The sequence below is a fragment of the Callorhinchus milii genome, unplaced genomic scaffold (genome assembly GCF_018977255.1).
Source record: "Callorhinchus milii isolate IMCB2004 unplaced genomic scaffold, IMCB_Cmil_1.0 Scaffold14, whole genome shotgun sequence".
In the NCBI taxonomy this organism is placed as follows: Eukaryota; Metazoa; Chordata; class Chondrichthyes; order Chimaeriformes; family Callorhinchidae; genus Callorhinchus; species Callorhinchus milii.
In genome coordinates this window covers 6,709,571-6,728,635 of record NW_024704755.1, presented here as the reverse complement: position 1 = coordinate 6,728,635, position 19,065 = coordinate 6,709,571, and the positions used below count along the sequence as shown (strand labels likewise).

General features: G+C 38.9%; 1 protein-coding gene across 1 annotated transcript in view; it reads right to left on the bottom strand.

Annotated features, from left to right (window-relative positions):
* Positions 1-9,437, bottom strand: part of LOC103176029 (PH domain leucine-rich repeat-containing protein phosphatase 2) — a 38,424-nt gene extending 28,987 nt beyond the window's left edge. Inside the window, exons 1-3 of the mRNA XM_007889371.2 lie at positions 9,346-9,437; positions 6,308-6,609; positions 1,884-2,017 (exon numbers count right to left, since the gene is read on the bottom strand). Coding sequence (XP_007887562.2) covers positions 1,884-2,017; positions 6,308-6,603 — 430 coding nt within the window. The 5' untranslated portion in view covers positions 6,604-6,609; positions 9,346-9,437. The remainder of the gene's footprint in view (positions 1-1,883; positions 2,018-6,307; positions 6,610-9,345) is intronic.
* Between the last annotated feature and the right edge of the window lie 9,628 nt (positions 9,438-19,065).

The following is a 19,065-nucleotide window of genomic DNA, read 5'->3' as shown; positions in this document are numbered from 1 at the left end:
AACAAACCAAACGGTTATGAAGATACAAAAACAGAGTGATCAGAAAACAAACTGTAACCACCAGCCTCAGATCAAAAAGATCAATAGCTGCTTCAATTATGCTCCATGCTGAGAGTTTTATCTCTATCACAACAGTAGCTGCATGCTGCAACTGTGCTGAGCAGCCCTGCTCGCGGGGTCCCCACCTGAGCATTATACAACAATATCATCGGGAAAAGCTCATGACTTTGGATATCGCATGAAAACAGGATCAGGCTTGATTTTGATGCCCTCCATGGTCAAATAGACTAGTGACATTCCCCGTCTGGACTCACACGAAAATCAGCCTTTAGCAACACAATATTGAAGAACCATCAATGCCCAAGAAAATGTGCTGTATCAAGAATCATTGCTTCATCAGAGGGCAGAAAATCGACTAAGAAAAGCCCCACATAGCATAAAAAATTTAACAGCATCTCACAATTTAAAATTCACCTGCAACTGTTCTAGCAATGTCAAGATTATCAGATGCAGCGTTATATGGATCTATGACATCCAAGATATTGTGTGATGGGAGTAGAATTCAGCAATGCAAAATTACTCTATTTTGGAACAGTTCCATCCTTCAGTTATTGAATCATCTCCCTATAATAAATGAAATGATCCAGAAGCACTGATAAGGCACTTTCAACTGTACTGTCTGCTGAAAGTAAGATGGCCATCAGAGAATTATGACAAAAGGAAAAAGAAAATTAGAAGTATAGGAAAATACAAGTACAAGAAAATGGCGATCAATTTTATATTGGCATCTAAAACAGATGAAATTACCATTGGCCCTTCTCATGCTCACCCACTATATTATTATACAGTGAGAAGAACATACAATACAGCTGTCTTTCTTTCAATAATCATTTTACAACATTTCCATTCTGGTAATTGTGATGCATTTTCATTTTTGTAAAGAACCTATTTAACCACTGCCGCAAAATATTGGTTACCTAAGGGATTAACGATTGACACCAGAACATATTCATCCAGGGGTAACAAGAACATGTATTCCAACCATTAGATATTCATTTGGGAGGATCTGACTTTCTTGGCAACTGTACAGAATTGTACAGGGAAGTTGCATTTAAATATTAAAGTAGACCACACGTCAGCAGAGAAATGGATTCTACATCTGCTGTTGCATGATTTTTATCTACCCGTTCAGCTTTAGCTTCATCAACAAGCAGATGTCACCAAATTATCATCTGAAGATAAAGGAATGCAATTTCGTGAAATTGCCCATAAATGGAGTTTAGTCAGAAATAAACCTCCAGCAGTGACACATAAAACAATTCGATGAGCAAAAGTGGCTCATTTGATCAAAATAGTACTTACTCACACATAACCATATAGTGTGAAAAACACACAATATTTCACACCACTGGATTTGAATTATTCATGCTGTGAGAAGCAAAATTATGTCCCTCCAGCTACTACAATCATAGATCAAAACAGTACTTATTCAACATTTTGTCATGCCTTATCACTTTCCACACCCTAGGGTCAGCTTTTGCTACACACAGGCCATCTCAAACATCTTCTACTTCTGACACTGTATCTCAATACGAGAGAATAGAGAAACGTCTCCGCCAACTATCTCTCACTAGACATCAAGAAACAATGAGTTTCTGCTCTCCACCTCCCACAATCAAGATTGAACCATCAATGTATTGCAGAGTCTCATCACACAGACAGCATTGCTACCCTGGCAAACTATTGGAATTAAGTATTTCAATACATGATTGTATTGTGACAATGATCCAGTGGACTATTGAAACACTAAAAGTTATTTTAAATTACAACATCAAATGCCATCATTGATGAACAATTTAATAAACAAACGGGTTAAATCTTACCATGATAAAGTCTAATCATGCAGCTCAAGTCAGCCACGGCTGCTTCCTCTTGTATTCGTACTGGATCCTGGAATCCTAATCCAGACAGGTAATCATAAAGGATTTGCAGAGGCCTTTCATCAGGATCCATTCTTCTACAAACAAGAAAATGTCAACAGAATCAGAAAGACATTTTTTTTCAATAAAAATGCACAAAAAAAATACACAGGGGGAGAGACAGATAACCCACAATTTCAGTAATGTTAAAACAAGTGCTACCCACAACCAGAAAACATCTCATTTTCAGGAAACTCTATTGGAACACATTTTGTTCCCGGAATACAACAATCTGTATCCCTTAAACAGCTGAATCAGACGATTAGACTTCCAGTGATGTATTGAAGTCGTCCAGCCCTGTTGAATAAAAAGAACTGTTCTGTTTTGAAGGAAGTGCGAACAAAAATGCAATTAGATCAGATTCATGACAAAGCTGCAAGAGACAATTTGTTGATGTGACAACCAATAGAAAACAGCACTATTTCTCATCCAAAAATGAAGGCATCCAGAATACTACAGATATGTGCTAACTATTTTTTATAAAGGTTTGAAAGTTTTTCAAAATTTTCATTTACTTTCAAAATTCTTTTCAATCTCAACCCTTAGAATTATTATAAAACCTCTTTCCAGCATGGTAATATTTTTCCGAGATTCACATTTAAGTACAATGATGCACAGCAGAGCTTTTCATGCCTCTCCTGGACGACAGTAAAAGCAGCTTTCACCTGGGGATACTAACAATGCCACTTCCTCAATACTACAGCAAAACTTGCATTCTTAAAAGCAATAGTGATATGAAGTCTCCTTCTAGAATGGCAATGATGTGGTTAAACATTAGACATTATGGTAAATGTGTGCAATGCTGCCAAAGGCTCAAATGTTTAAAGGTTATACACCATTTTTTTCCAAAAGGCTAAATAAGGATTTTAAAATAGCTGTGCAAAACAAGGCTTCATAACTATTCTCTATGAAAACTAAGAACCCAATGGATTTGGTTTTATGTTGAACAATATTGAGTTCCATAATCCTCAATTATTTAACTTCTGAGTCTAGTTTCAGTTTATAGAAGAAATACAGAGGTATTTTAAAAGCATGGTCAATCATTCAAGTTACAGCAAGTATTGAATGCATACTCAATTAACGGCTTTAAGATTTTCTCTTCTAATCAATCCAAAACACTGAATATAATCAACCAATAGTACATACCACCCACAAACCAAGATTACCAGGAGTCATGCATCTTATATATTCCAATGAGAAATTAACCCCTCTCATAAGGATAATAAAGTAACATAAAAGGTTTCAGTAGAATAGCATTATAGATGGATGCTGACAGAACTTCATATGACAAACTAGTTATGCCTGGAGCAGGAATGTGAGAAAAAGGAAATTTAAAAAGTCAAAACAGGTTTAAAATTAGCCTATTATCTCCACAGATAATCAATGTAGTCACCATTAACAGGAAAGTGTGACTTTAAAATAAAACTGGGGACAAAAATATTATAATGCATGAATTACATCAATACTGTCCCTGCCATTCACGGTCATATTAGCCAGAAAAATCATAGGACTGCTTTTCATCCACTGACTGCTTACTCAAAATTGCTGTATAAAAAAATCAACCACAGCAGAAAACCGTGAAGTTATGATAAGTACAGAATTGCCACATTTACAAGGTAATAAACTTCTCATCCTAATAAATATATACATTTTCCAATACAACATTCCTCAATGCAGGAGAATTCTTTAATACTTCAAACTTAATAGTTAATTATTCTATACATATGCTGATTTGGTGTCATGATGGCAGGGAACATTTGTGCAGAGTGGTCAGATGCAGATCTGGGCCTTTTCAATGGCTTCCCTGGCAATGTCTGGAGCGAAATTGAGAAGATCCAGGTTCAATCCTCATCACGTTGTCGAGATGTCTCAAAGCGCTTCACAGAATAGATGGTAAAATGGATTGACTGTATTTTGTGGGCGAAACGTGGCAACACAGCAGTGTTCCACAAACAGTTCAGGATTGAGTGACTAAANTTTTTTTTGAAGGGATTATTACCCTGGAAAGCAAGCGTTCTTACTTACTTACTTAGAGGCGTGCACATAAATGTAAAATATAAAGTATGGGCAGATAATAACTGCACTGAGACCATGCACAAAACTATTGATTTTTTTGAAAAAGGTATTGAATTCCTGCAATTAAACCAGGATACCGATACAAGTCTGTGCAGTTAGCTCTGCTTCATAGAAGGACACCGAAATGCAATTTGAATTCTAAATTTGTGGCTTATGAAACGTACCTCAAGGTTTACTATACACTACAGGCCGACCGCAGAATGTGGGTGTCTTGCCTGGAACACTCTCCCTCAATCCCTCCGCCTTGCCCCCTTTTTTCAAGTCCCCCCTGAAGACCTTCCTCTTTGTCTGTGCTCACGGCCACCTCTGAGACGCTATCCTGCGTGGAGGGCACTATATAAGTGCAAGTTGTTGTTGTCTTTGGGGCCAGAACTGGGGAACTCGTCTTTGTTCTGGGGCAGGCTAGCCGGCTTCATATGCTGAAAACTGTCACCTTCCGGGTCAACAGGTCCCAGCCACAACTTCCTCCATCAAACAACTATTTCATTTTTTTTTAAAACACCAAAATAATCCTTGCATACAACTATAACAGTGCTTCTTGGGATTTTAAACTTCCATTTAAACAGGGAGACGGGATGTATTAGGCACAGGATGGCAAGAGGCAAGGCTTGGGGACCCCTTTATTGATAAGAGTTGTTCATGAGGGCATTATAAAAATTTAAAACTATGTTTCTAAGCAGTAAAGTATCACATGAATGAAGCTTTAAACATAAGAGCAAAGTTCAAGCATTTTGTACCTGTCATATAAACCCTAAAATAAGATTACAGTGTAGAATTTGTGCTCATGCAACAATTATTTTGTGCTTCAGAGATAGAAAGTTATTCTGTTCCATCTTGAATCTCAATTTGTGGTCAAGATAAGATACCAACAGACACTGATAACCAGAAGTATCTGTGCATTGATGTGCAAGTCCAAATCACCAAGGAACAGCGATTCAATTAATATAACGTTTAGGAGTGGCAATTTACAATTTACCACCAGAAAATAGCAGTCATCAATTAGGTTTTAGCCTATAGCTAATCCAATGGGTTAAGTGATCAATGTACTGTATTCAATTTCCCATTTAGCTAAATGGCATTGTGTATGGTGGTGGGGTGCAACCTATTTTGGTGCTGCCTGCCAGGACAGATAAATGGGAAATTTACATTCTACCCACCCATTGCTAATTAAACAATGAAAGGGAAAATACATTGTCAGAGGTGCAATCCTTCAGATGAAATGACAAACTGAGTTTCCATCTGCCCATTTGGATGGATGTTATCCCATGGCACGATTTAAAAAGAGAAGTGAATTTTAACCCAAAATAAAACTGACTACATGGTTGCTTGTGGGGCATTGGTAGGTGCAAATTACTTGCTGCATTCGCCCTCAACATACAGTCATTACATTTAACAGTAAAAATTCTGTGAAGTGCTTTTAAGATGTCCCCCAATATGAAAGGTACTATATCAAACAGAAGAATTATTATCAAATACAAATGAAGGATTTATAATGAAGGGAGCATGGTTTTGCTTCCAGACTAGATAGCGAAGCTCGGGCTGCCGTTACTGAGAGAGCAGTCAGCTAACTGAGTCATGTGTGAAATACACAAGTGAAACTGACCCCGTGCCCCCAGGTGAAAGGCGCTATATAAATTAAATCTGTTGTTGTTGTTAATGACCTTCTGCACAGATGTAAATTCAACTTCCTCACACACCATCAGGTACATTAACTTTATCTTCTAAGATCATTGTCTGTCTCTCAGATAAGTTAGAAGCAAGGCAACTACAGTTTTGTGCAAGTACAGCATAATGCATAATAAAAGTACGGCATTTATTTAAAAGGCAATACAAATTCTACAAGCTTTGAAACATTCCTTGTAAAAGAAACGTTCATCACTTCACAATTTCTGACCAGAACGATTTCCCTATTTTTGCAAATTGAGAACCTGGATGACAGGCAGTGGAGCAGGACTTAAAATAACTGAGTTAATATAACAAATCATAATAATAGTAAGTATTATTATAATAAACAGTTTTCTAACAAAGTTCTGTTTAATTTCTGTTGTTCCTCGAAATACTGAATATCCAGGCATAACCATTTTGAAGAGCTGTTCAGTTCAGCCTGGTCATCGACTGCCACAACTGAATTCCTAAAGTTCAATGACATGGACTGAGTGCTTAATATTGTATGATACTGTAAGTGATTAGAACAATCAATGAGTGAGTTCCTGACAAATAATTGTAGTATTTATTTTGGAGCTTGTTCCTACCTGATCAGATCTCCATGAAGTTGCAGGTAGACATTGTCCCCATCCTGAGTGCACAGCTCTGCAGCAGTGGTTTCAGTGCTGCAGAGTACCAGTTGCAGGTCTGGCCCAGAAGATGAGTTAGAACATGATGAAGATGACAATGATACAGTCGATGAAGAAGTGGAGGCTGAAGACATCATCTCCTTTCCGTGAATATATAAACACCCCCTTCGTACATCCCCTTTCAGCCATTCCCTCTCTCGTAAGCCCAGACTACTCTTCCTTCCTAGGCAGCTCCTGCTGGCATTTCGTTTCATATTTCTCTACAAAAGGAAAGATCAATAAATTACATCAGAATGAGACTGACCCTTCCTTATTCTCCCAAAGCTTAATGATGAGATGCCCAATCTATCCATAGGCTGAGACAAATAATGCACATGTGCAAAAAATAGATAAGTAATCAACGCCACAGAAATTCATTGTAGGCTGTTCTATATTCAGTCTGCCCCCCAAAAAAAACCTTCCTAAGCAGATGGCAATGTCTATTCAAATTAAAACCCTTGTCACAATGACCCATATTGAAATGAAGCATACTGATGGCACGCAAGACTCCACAAGGGCATTAAAAAAGGTGCAATTCTGAATGTTCAGCATCTTTTGCAGTAGTAGAAAGTTGTTGCAAGATAAATATAGAAGCCCTGAACATTACAGTGATCAAGGATGACCACCACTATGATACAAAATTGTTAAACAAACTCTGCCACCTTTTTCCTTGGTGAACCACATCCATAACCTGAACAATCCTGCAGTTCACCTGCAATGTTATCCTAGGAATTAATGAATTAGCCCATCTAAATCACTGTACTTAATTACAGTACCTGAAGATTCTCTCTTTACAACCCCACACATCTAAAAAATAAAGTTCTCAGCAAATTAATTGGAAAACTTCAAATAATCCAATACTATGTATTAAACATGTCAGACTAGCTGTTACGAAGCAACTCAGCCACAGAGAATCTAGTTTAAAAACAAAGAACTCAGAAGACCATAAGAGTGAATTTCATTTTTTTGGGTGACTCATCATCATTTTGGAAGGCCAGCCCCTTTCCTCTCACTAATGGAATTATATTAATGCTAATATTATTACAAACATATTTTCACAGCAGCATGCATGTATTGTATATCTATACCGTTTATTGGCTGCCACATTTCGCCCACAAAACGCACAGCTGATTCACTTGACAATGTATTCCGTGAAGCACTTTGAGACGTCTCAACGACGTGATAGGGCGCCGTACGTACCAAGTGCAAGGATTATTATGATTATTATTAATTAGAAAAACCAAAAGCATACAAAATCTCCACTGTTTGGCACTTTCTGTAAATTATCCAGGGGTTTAGCCAGTGGCAGATCCTGTAGGCTTTCAGATTCAGTAAGATTAGAGTCACAGGGAGGCTGAATCCCAGATAACAGCATGAAACGAACCAGACAGACCCACTGAATTTCACAAACTACTGTATAGACTGCATCTGGAGTCCTGTAGCTCAGTGGTTAGAGCACTCGCTTTCCAGGTGAGAGACCTGAGTTCAATTCCAGGCAGAGGGCGAAACCTTGGGCAAGTTTCCTTGCTCCACACAGAGCCTAATAATAATCCCTCCAAAAAAAAACAAATAATAAATTGGTCATTTTCAGTCCATGACTGTTTGTGGGACATTGCTGTGCACAATTGGCTGCCGCGTTCACCCACACATATACAGTCAATTCACTTTACAGTGTGTTCTGTGAAGCGCTTTGGGACGTCGAGAAGACGTGAAAAGTGCTATATCAAATGCAAGGATTATTATTATTATTATCTGCAACAACGTGGCCAATGGAATTGGTTGCAATGATTTATGGACCAAATATAAACAAAAAGGCACCATCTAAACATATTAGATTGGGACACTTGACTGCGGCGTCGCAGGTAGAACATTTGGGTTTTACTGACAACACAGGAATGGCACTCGAGCTAATTAATAACACGGACACTGAGGTTTTAAAACGAGAAGTAGCGTTGACTGTTAAAACACCTCAGTGCGCTTCGCTCATCGCTCTCTGTGAGAGAGAGAGAGAGAGAGAGACAGAGAGGAGGGGGAGAGAGCAAGAAAGAAAAGAAAGAGCTGATCGGGGTACAAGCCATCGCATCAAAACGATCGGATTGGATCAGAAGCTTCTTCCTCAAAATGAGAATTTTTTTAATCCTTAAAAAAAATCATCAATTTACCCAAATTAGAAAGAGAACTTTTGGTTTTTTTGGGGGGGAGGGGAGTAAGGGGGGGGGGGAAGAGGGGAGTAAAGGTGGGGGGAGGGGGGGGGAGTGAGAGGGGAGTAAAGGGGGGGGAGTGAGAGGGGAGTAAAGGGGGGGGGAGAGGGGAGTAGGGGGGGGGGGGGGAGTAAAGGGGGGAGGGAGAGGGGAGTAAAGGGGGGGAGGAGAGGGGAGTAAAGGGGGGGAGGGAGAGGGGAGTAAAGGGGGGAGGGAGAGGGGAGTAAAGGGGGGGAGGGAGAGGGGAGTAAAGGGGGGGGAGGGAGAGGGGAGTAAAGGGGGGAGGGAGAGGGGAGTAAAGGGGGGAGGGAGAGGGGAGTAAAGGGGGGGGAGGGAGAGGGGAGTAAAGGGGGGGAGAGGAGGGGTAGTGAGAGAGAGAGATATTACATCGTAGGAAGAACCGCCTCGCTTTTTATTTATTATTTTTTAAAAAATCACTTGAAACATTCCCGAAAAACGAAACGTTTGTTTTATATCTATACCCGTGTGCGCGCGCGCGCGCGCGTGTGAATACATATATAGATATATATATACATCTCGAAAAAAAAAGGAAATTCGAAAAGGTGAAGGCGCAAAAAAAATTTTTTTTTTCTAAAATAAAAGAACGACGTCTTTTCAAAATAAAAGAAAAACCAAAGAAAATAAAAAAACAGTAAAACACACAAACATATATAGATATATACATATATAGAGAGAGAGAGAGAGATAAGATACATATACAGATATATAAAATATATATAGATAAAAAGCGTTTACCTTTAACACACGCACTCCTTTGCCAACAGCCGTTGCCGAGCTCGAGCCGCACGCGGGGCTCGGCTGAGGCTGAGGCGACAGCGGCTCCACCATCACTGCGGCGCCGGCGGCCGGGGCCGAGGGGGCGGCGGCTGCTGCTGCTCCTCCTCCTCCTCCGCCGCTCCCCACCCGCCACTTGGGCTCCTCGCCATCGCTCAGCCCAACCGCACACGGCGCTCGTTTAGCCGCCTCCGCCGATGTGACTTTGGCCATTGCATTCAACCGCATTCAAATATATATATATATAAAATAAATACACACTCCCCTCCTCCACTCCTCACTTCACAACCCACCCCCTCCCTCCCTCCCTCCCTCCCTGCCCACAGGGGGCGAAGCGCGTGCTGCGGACACTCCTCGGCCGCCTTTCACCTCTCACTGGGCGCCATGATGACAGCGTTCTCTCTGCTGCTGCTGCGGTGGTGGTGATGGTGGTGGTGGCGATGGTGGCGGTGGCGGCGACGAGAGACGAGCAACTGCCGAGCTCCAACGGCCGCCCTCGCTCATTTGCATACCCAGCCCCGCCCCTCGTCCGACCCCGCCCTCTCATTAGCATAGCGACCCGCCCCCTCCCCCCTCACTCCTCATTAGCGTAGCGCCCCGCCCCCGCCTCATGCGTGAGCGACGTCACTGCGTCAACCAGGCTGCACCCACGTGGTGAATGTCCCATCGTGGCTGACAACTCTGTGCCACACACACATGCCCTGTAGTAATAATAATTATTATTATTATTATAATCCTTGCATTTGACACAGCGCGCCTTCGAGACGTCTCAAAGCGCTTCGCGGCATATTCTGCAAAGTGGATTGGCTGTATATTTTGCGGGCAAGAATATATGTACGCGCATATATGTATCTGCACACGACTACACTTTGTCGTGTCCTGGCCATTTACTGTGACGCAGTTCGAATACTGCTGTCCCAGCTGTCAAGCGCTCCGAGACTCCGTCTGGCGTGAAGGGCGCTATATAGATGCAAGTTGATTTTACTGATGTGTATTTGCTGAATGCAAACTAATCAACGTATTGCAGGAGCTGTGCCGGTAGTACACTGGGAACTCTCCCAACAAAGCCCTCTAAGCACTCAGTCTGGATACACAATGGTTGATAACAACAACAAATTACATCTTTCTCGGGCCTTTCATACCGAGAGGGCCGTAGCCTGAAGAATTGAGTACATTTGGGCTGGAAGCGCATCTTTTTACAAGTATCGTTTTTAGATTTTGAGTATTCATTTTAAAAATAGTGCGACTTTAATAGGTGTGATTTGCTCACAATTGGCTGCTGCATTTGGCCTACAAAATATACAGTCAAAACACTTTATAATATATCCTGTGAAGTGCTTTGAGACGTCTCGATGACATGATGAGGCACTACATCAAATGCAAGGATAATTGTACATTTCTTTTAAAATGCATTTTGTATCGAGTCTTTCCCCATTAAAAGGTCACAAAGGACTTCACACAATGAGTTACTTTGAAGTGTAGCAAAACCAGAAGTATATCAAGTCAACTCTGCTCTGATATAATCTATTTTTGGAGCCTAGGTCGGCATGATATGCACAACCTACTTCCACTTAACAAACGCAGTCCCCAATTGAGATTGCTCATTAAGAAATCCAGATAAAATAGCTATATATTAGGCCCTAGCATGTATCCCAACCAGCACAAGAACACATGACCTTGGTTTAATGTCTCATCTGAAGGAAGGTACCTCCGACCATATATTACTTTCTCAGAACTGCACTAGATTATCAGTCTAAAATGATGAACTGTGAGTTGATGACGTTATCACATCATCTGCATCATTCCTCCACAGCAAAAATGGTAAATTATTTTCCAAAATACACTACCCGGTGAGATAGCACCCTGTTAATCACATTGGAAATTCCCAATTGGCTGTGGAACATATGCTCATATTTCACATTAATTAATTTTACTTTGACAATTTGAAGATTAGCAGAATCCTTCTCTGCTTCTAATAGCAAAAATTGAGTCATGTAGCTCAGTGATTAAAGCACTTGCTTTGCAAGCAAGAGACTTAGGTTCGTTTCCCGGCAGGGTTAAACCTTGGGTAAGTTTCCTTACTCCACATGCCTGATAATAATCCCTCAAAAAAAATAATAAATTGGTTATTTCAATCCACGACTGTTTGTGGGACACTGCTGTGTGCAATTGGCTGCTGCATTTCGCCCACAAATATACAGTCAATTCACTTTACAGTCTATTCTGTGAAGCGCTTTGAGACATCTAGAAGACATGAAAAGTGATATCTCAAATGCAAGGATTATTATTATATAGGCGCAGATTTTTTAGGGGCTGGGCATAACAGCACTAAAGTCTGAACACATGTAAAACCATTTAAAAAAATATAAACCCCCTATCCTAAGTGTTCCTTTGGGCTTTCCACAAGCGGTCAAAGGTAGTTACTTTTTACGGTTTCCAATTACAAAGCATAATTACAAATATTACGATAGAGACTTATACTGAATTAGGCAATATTGTATTGTTTTAGAGCAATGAGTATCGCTGCAAATATCCTGACTCTGGCAGAACATTATGAAATTGTATGTATACTACATATTTGAATGATTGGAATTGTTTCCTCGTGGGGAGATAGGGTAAAGGTGAGTGTGAGATGTTTCGCCATAGAAAGGAAAAGAAAATTGGAGCAGACCTCCCCCCTGTGGACAGTTGCAGAAGTCATCGACAGTGCCAGCAGCTGACCTCTGCCTTCTTGTGACACTGCAGAATATGAGGAGAAAAGTACATTTTCTGAGAACATAATCATTCCTCATCATGCAAAAATGGCCTAACACCCTAACAATAGAAAGTACGGTCCAGATCCCTGTCCCGCATGTTCTTTGAAATGCCAAGCCACCTCAAAGTTTAACTTCGTAGATTTTAATTTGTAATCTGAAACATTTCTACACAGATCAAACACTGGCTCAGTTTAAATTACAGTGAAAGTGTGGAAACAACAAATATGCAACACAAACATAATGGAATAATCATCAATTTAGCTGCAACATTATGAATCAGCAGATTAGGCAATAATTTAAGAGTTTTCTTTTCTTTATGGATTTTTAACGGAATAAGGAACAGTGTGTACTTTTTATCCTTCCCTGAGAATTACCTTGACACGCTCATGGCAGCCTGAGCTACAGCTGGAATTCATAGACATATTGCTTAATGGTGCAGATTGCTGCATCACTTGGATAAACCAAATGTTGATGTTAATAGCCTCAATTTCTGTGATATTTTGGAGTTACAGAAATCTAAACAGACAGTTTCGTGTACTGTAAATAATTCAGCCATGTGTAAGAATAGGTGGTAGACAGACACAAACCATTTGGGTATGTGAAGATTTATGTTAGCTAACGTTTGATTAGTGTACCAGAAGTAATCCTTCTCAAATCACGAGTAGTGGAAATAATCAGCAGATGCAACTATAACCAACAAATTACATTGGTATAGTATCTTTCACATTGGGAGGACGTCCCAAGGCCTTGGACAGTTAGGGATTTGGAGGCATCAAGCAGATCTCAGGAGGGTTTATCAAATGGTCTACAAGTCAAGTTATCACGCTACATTGTAACCTAGTAGATATATAACTGGATGGATATTGTATTCAAGATATCTAGAAAGGTTCACTGAAGATATTATCTCACAAGGGATATGCACTACAGACCTGGCGTGCCAACACTAAATGGTATCCATGCATCTTATGAGCAGTGATTAGAGCCATAAACAGATTCCCACCTGACAATTTTATTATGGACTTGAAACAGCCAATTACAAGCAATTTCAGTCATAGATAAAGATTGCCATACTTCACTTGTGGAATCTTGTATCATTTAGAATAACATTGTTTCTAAATTTAAATGAAAGTGTTCATCACAAACTGTGTGGGTATAAATCAATAATTCCCATGTTCTTAATTGCCTACAGAGGAGCAACAATGCTGTGCTTGGACATATTCCAATTTTGAAGCACAGGCTTGTAACATTTTCCAAAATCAATTCATGACCTTCAAACATACATCGTCTTCAAAGAAACATAATCTGCCCAAAATAGAGCCAATACAATGGTTTTGTCTGGTTCATATAAATCGTATCGTTATCTTGTGCACAGTCAACAAATTCACCTTCTTTACATTTTGTATCTCCTTTTAATAAAAGGAGCTGGATAGATAGCTGGTCAGAATAAAACAGCCACTTTTCAGCAAAGAACCAAGGATGGCTTGTGACAGCAGAACTATACCTCTTTCCCACGCACGAGTACCCACTTTAACAAGGAGAGAAAATTAAAAAGATTGGCATATTAATTTCCATAATCTCCCAAGTTGAGGATCACAGTATTTGGTCATCTCCATTTGAATTTATCCAAATAATTCTTAATTCTGCTTCCAACCAGATATTCATCCAGCTCTGTTTCTAAATGGAGATGATCAATTCAAGATTAGTTGCTTTTGCTGCAGTCGTGTGTTATGGATCCGTTCCTCCATGGTGGAAGGTACAATTTTTTTTCCCAGTTGTAGTCACTTCTGTTGCCTGACCGAGTTCCTTCACTGCATCTTCTCAGTTAAGTGACTGAAATACTAGTCAATTTTTTCCCCACTCTGATTTTATGAGTGAAAACTACAATAAAATAAATTAAACAATGAGATAGATTTCAGTTTATAATTATTTATACAGTACATATATGAAGATAATTATGTTCTTGGAACATGTCTAGTCAAATATATTTGAACCACTCTTCAGGCATTTGGGGAGGGGACAGCAAGACATTTATTCTAAAATAAAACAACCATCTCATTCACAATTCAAAATCTTTTGCATAAAGATTATTTTTAGATGAGTTCTGTACCATGTGCCTCCATCATAGCCAAGAGGAACAGCATAGCAACCACAAGTAATTACTGTGTTAACCATATCACTCTTTATAACTGTAACTACTGAGATTTAGTGAGCACGTTTTCTAGTGGAAGAAATAATTAACATGTTATCTTGTGTTAATTCACACTGACAACGAATTGACCAACAGCAGTTAACATTGAAGTATTTATCTGGCACAGCACACCCTCAGATGTGCCTAAAAAGTTGTATGAAAAAATAAGCTTTTACTTCGAAATTAAGATGTGTTATAGCAAAAAATGTCTCTTTGTTTTGGGACATCGTAACAGAAATAATTGGGGCCACAAGAGAATTCATTTACGTGTTCTATATGGACACCTCAAGCTAACCTGCAACATTCCAGGTGTGACTGGTTATCAACGTATGAGTGTGAACCTGTATTTAGAGGCATCAATCTATTCAATGCATCTATTTGGGTAATTACATTTGGTCATAATGATAAGCAACAGTAAAATGATCTTCCAGCTTGGAAAGAAGAAATAAAATGCAGGTCTTGCTAACTGTTATAGCAATATGATTGACTTTTCACAATGTAAACTGAGTGTCCAGTCTGATGTGAAATTTTATTCAAAATTTTGCATTAATTTACCCAATGGAAAGGAAGATTTAAAAATTGTGAGTGCAAGCATTCCATTTTTTTTTCAAAAACATATCAGAAGAGCATCAAGGGTATCAGGATACCAAAAGTAAACTGGTAGGATCACCAACTGGAGACAGGCAAAATAGCAACGTAATATAACCTGGGAATTCAGGGAAGCTCTCGACACCCAAAGATGCTCTCACTGAAACACTTCCAGGAACTCATTATTTTGAAAAGTGATTCAGATACACTATAAAATGAAAATAGCTGAGAAAATATATTTGTGTATGGTGCTTAACCATTTCCTGCTCTCTAAAATGTGAGCTTTCTGTGTAGTAAAATGAAATTATTGCACTTGAAAGATTTTGTTCAGTTGGTTTAATTATAAAAAGGGTTGAAATTCCACATGTGACGAAAGTGCAGAAGACAACTCTATGCATTCAGCTGTACAATATTATCCAAAAGGTATTCAACTGAGAACCAAGGTATTCATAATTGTGTGCCATGTCTATTCAAATAATTTGTATCCAAGCCTAATGCAAACAAATCTTTACAAAGCTAAATTTGTTCCAGACTTTGATCTAGTAAATATGCAAATCTGGATTTCACACATCGACACAACGTATAAATTTAACTACAGTGGAATTCTGTGATAAATTGCTATATGAATAAATATTCGACATTTACGGGATACCAACAAGTCAAAAGTGATTATCTTCATGCAGGGTAATCATTTATCCTCAATGTGCTTAGACTCCAGCAGTGATCAGCTAACTCCGTGCATTTCTGTAAGCAAACCCAAGTATTGGGTCTTCTATCTACAGCGGGTGTCTCATTCAGCATTGATCATCCAATCATGAAGTCAACGATGAGGTCCACCTCCTTCTATGACAAAACTAACTTTGCTGAACACCTTAGTTTATTTTCTACCAGGCTTCATTTTGCTACAATTTAAGTAATGTGCTTTTTTTCTTAAAATTGGAACTTTTCCTCAACATGAATCATACAATTAAATTGAAGTATTTTATTGGCAGTCATGCTGCTTAGCCATCCAGAGTACATAAGAAATTGAACTCTGGCTTCTGCCAATAATATTCTACCTTCTGTGCCATAGAGTGACAGGAGTTTGGAACTGTTTATTCACATAATTTCAGTCTTGGCTGCACCGGAGGTGTTGAGCTCAGGTCAGGCATTTTCCCCACAGGACAGAGATTGCGAGTTCCACATTTCAACAATTTAATAAAATTGGTCTGAATTCACCAGCAAATTTAAGCCTTCACATGACTGCAAATTATCTTGGTTTCATGAAGCAGAAATCTTAAAATCCAACCATCAAAACATTGCCAAAATATTTATTGTACAATAATTTTTTTTTGCAATCTTAGTACTGTGAATAGAATCTTGTAACAGTAACTTGCAAATTTGTATAGGGCCTTTGATGCAGGGTAGCGTCTTGGACAACAGCGAAGAACTTGGTGCTGAGCTGGAGAGGGGGCTATGGTCAACCTTAAGTATGGGTTGGTGCAGAGTATTGCTTGACCTTCCCTACCACAATATACCTCAGTCCAAACCTCTGATGGGCACCACTGCTGCACCAAAGTGGGAATTTTAATTTCACATACCTGAAAATCTTGCCACCTAAGTCAAACTTAGTCGAAAACTAATGTAAATGAGAAAATGAAGCAAACCACTTATTGCCAAAAAGCAAACTATTAGCATCAATGCTTCTTCTAATGGTTTCTTGGTGTTAACTTTTATCATGGCTACAAAGAGTATAAATGTGAATAATTCTTGTATTTGATAGCATCTTTCATGTCAGAATTTATCGAAGTGGTTCACAGCATTTTTATTGTAAAGTTTAGTAATTGTATTTTTTAAGAGATGACGAGCATACAAAGTTTTATTTGGGTAAGGATGCAGGTGCCTGCGGAGGCTGACGAGCAGGGCATGTGGGAGCGAGATAAGGACATAAGTGGGCTTTGGGCCAAAGAAGCCAAAAAGCAATTTTAGTCAGGATTCAAATGGGAGGCATGGGACTGAACCAAACACCAAGGCTGTGAATTGGTTCAGTGAATTGAGAGAGAGGCTGGAAAGGTTAAGCAAGTCAGAGCCAGAAACAAAGGAGACATTGGCAGGAGCCAACAATGGCTTCTGTCTACTCCATGTTTCGCTTAAGGTTTAAGCTCAACCAGGTCTCGATATCCAGCAGGCAAGAGCCACAGTGGACCTAGAATCAAGGGTAGAGAAGTAGTACAGCAGACACCTGATAACTTGTCACTCAAAGGGAAAAGGGCTCAATGACAAGTTATCCAGAGCAGTGAGGTAGGCACATGTATATATAAATAAATGTGTCTATGCTATTGAAAGCATGATGACTGAAGTGGTAGTGACAATTTAAGTCAGGGTTGAGTTATCAGGAGTTTACTGTACTTTATTTTCTCAAGCTACTTTTATTGTTCATTCATGTACATTGATTTTCAGAAGAAAAAGCAAATTAATTGGTCATGGACTTTCCATTTTTTTTATTAGTCACTTATATTTTTCCAACCCCAAAACAATACACACAGAATTCCTAAAATATTCCCCCAAAGAGTTTACAACATTTTCTTCCCATTCACCTCAATCAATGGGCTTCTTTATTCTGTACAATATCTCAAAATAGGTTTGTAATAATAGTTTCATTTCCCATTGATATAAGTTTCCTTAAAATGTTCTGAAGATATGAAACAAAGTATGACAAATGAATGTTTATGAAATGGAAGAAAACAATGGAAAAAATGTCACACAACATAGAGTTTTAATTCCCCATCTCTTTCACAGTACAATGATGCACTGCAACAAAAAGTTCAATGCAGTTTTTCACTAAACTAAAATGGAATGATGCTTCATGAAAAACTACATTAATCGTTCCCTATTGTCAAAGCTGATTCTAAAGTATTTGGTAGTGGAATTTAGCAGAAAGGAGTTATTTACATAGGATTTTAATTCATGCAGCCTTAGCTCAGAGCTATAACCATTTTTCCCCAAAGGTGCAGATTAGCACCAGATTAATTCACACAAGACCCTGAAATTTAAAGACTCTTGCCTCCACTTTTCGCTCTCAGTCACAATAAAGCAATGCAATGTTTCACATCATCAATGCAGTCTTTCATCTTGAATCCAAATTTCCCTTTAGAAGCCTACTCATTTTAATGTGTTGCACCAATGAAAGTGAATGACAGCCTAAAGGTGATTAATAAACTCAATTCCCATTTGCTGTCCCTTGAAATGTCATTACTTGTGAATTGGACAAGATCTTAAAAAAAATGCTAGGCAGGGGCTGTGAGCAAAATGCGAGTATTCACTGCCAAGTGATCTTTTAAATAGAAGAAACTTCTGAATGAAAATAACTTTTTGGTGTCAAAATATCCAGATAAAACTGATCTGGCAGCGATTCAGGAGCAACAAATCGATTATACTCCATTATATCGCGATCCAGTTCAGAATTTCTGTACATGTGCCCAATTTACTGTTTAAAAAAAGGGCAACCTCACCAAAACACTGTACCAAAAAATACAATAAGATTGATAACCAATTAAAATGTAAATAAAACCAATAAGAATCAAAACTCAAATGAATGAAATATTAGATTTTCTCCTCATGACTTGGTGAAAGAATGGAGGCAGGAAGGGTGCAGAGTTTTGGAACTGTGTGATAGGAACTGCAAGTTTAAATAGTGAGCCCATATAGCATAGAAAACGTGCAAGTTCAGAAAAGGCTGTCTTACAGCTCTTGGCACAAAGAGAGAAGGCATTAAAAATATGAACTGAGGAAGTATAAACAGGCCAACACAGAATCTGAAAACAAGCTGATCCAGTTTTTCAAAGTTATTGCACAGCACATGAAAATAATTTGATCAGTAGTCAAAATGTCTGCTTCGTTTCTCTCCCACAATTTTGCCCTGTTGCTCCCCAAGTCCTCAATCCCATCAAAAGAAAAGCACTTTCACCTTCTGCAGACCCGAACGTAAACCATTAAAATCATTCACATTGCCTCCCTTCATATATTAGACATTATTTCTCTGCAATACATTTATACCCATGTCTCTATACAACAGAATGGGAGTGCTCGGATCCCTATGTGAATTAACAAATATTTACAAATAGCCATTAGTCTGCAATTCAAATAAATTAAAAACCAAAATTAGTGGGG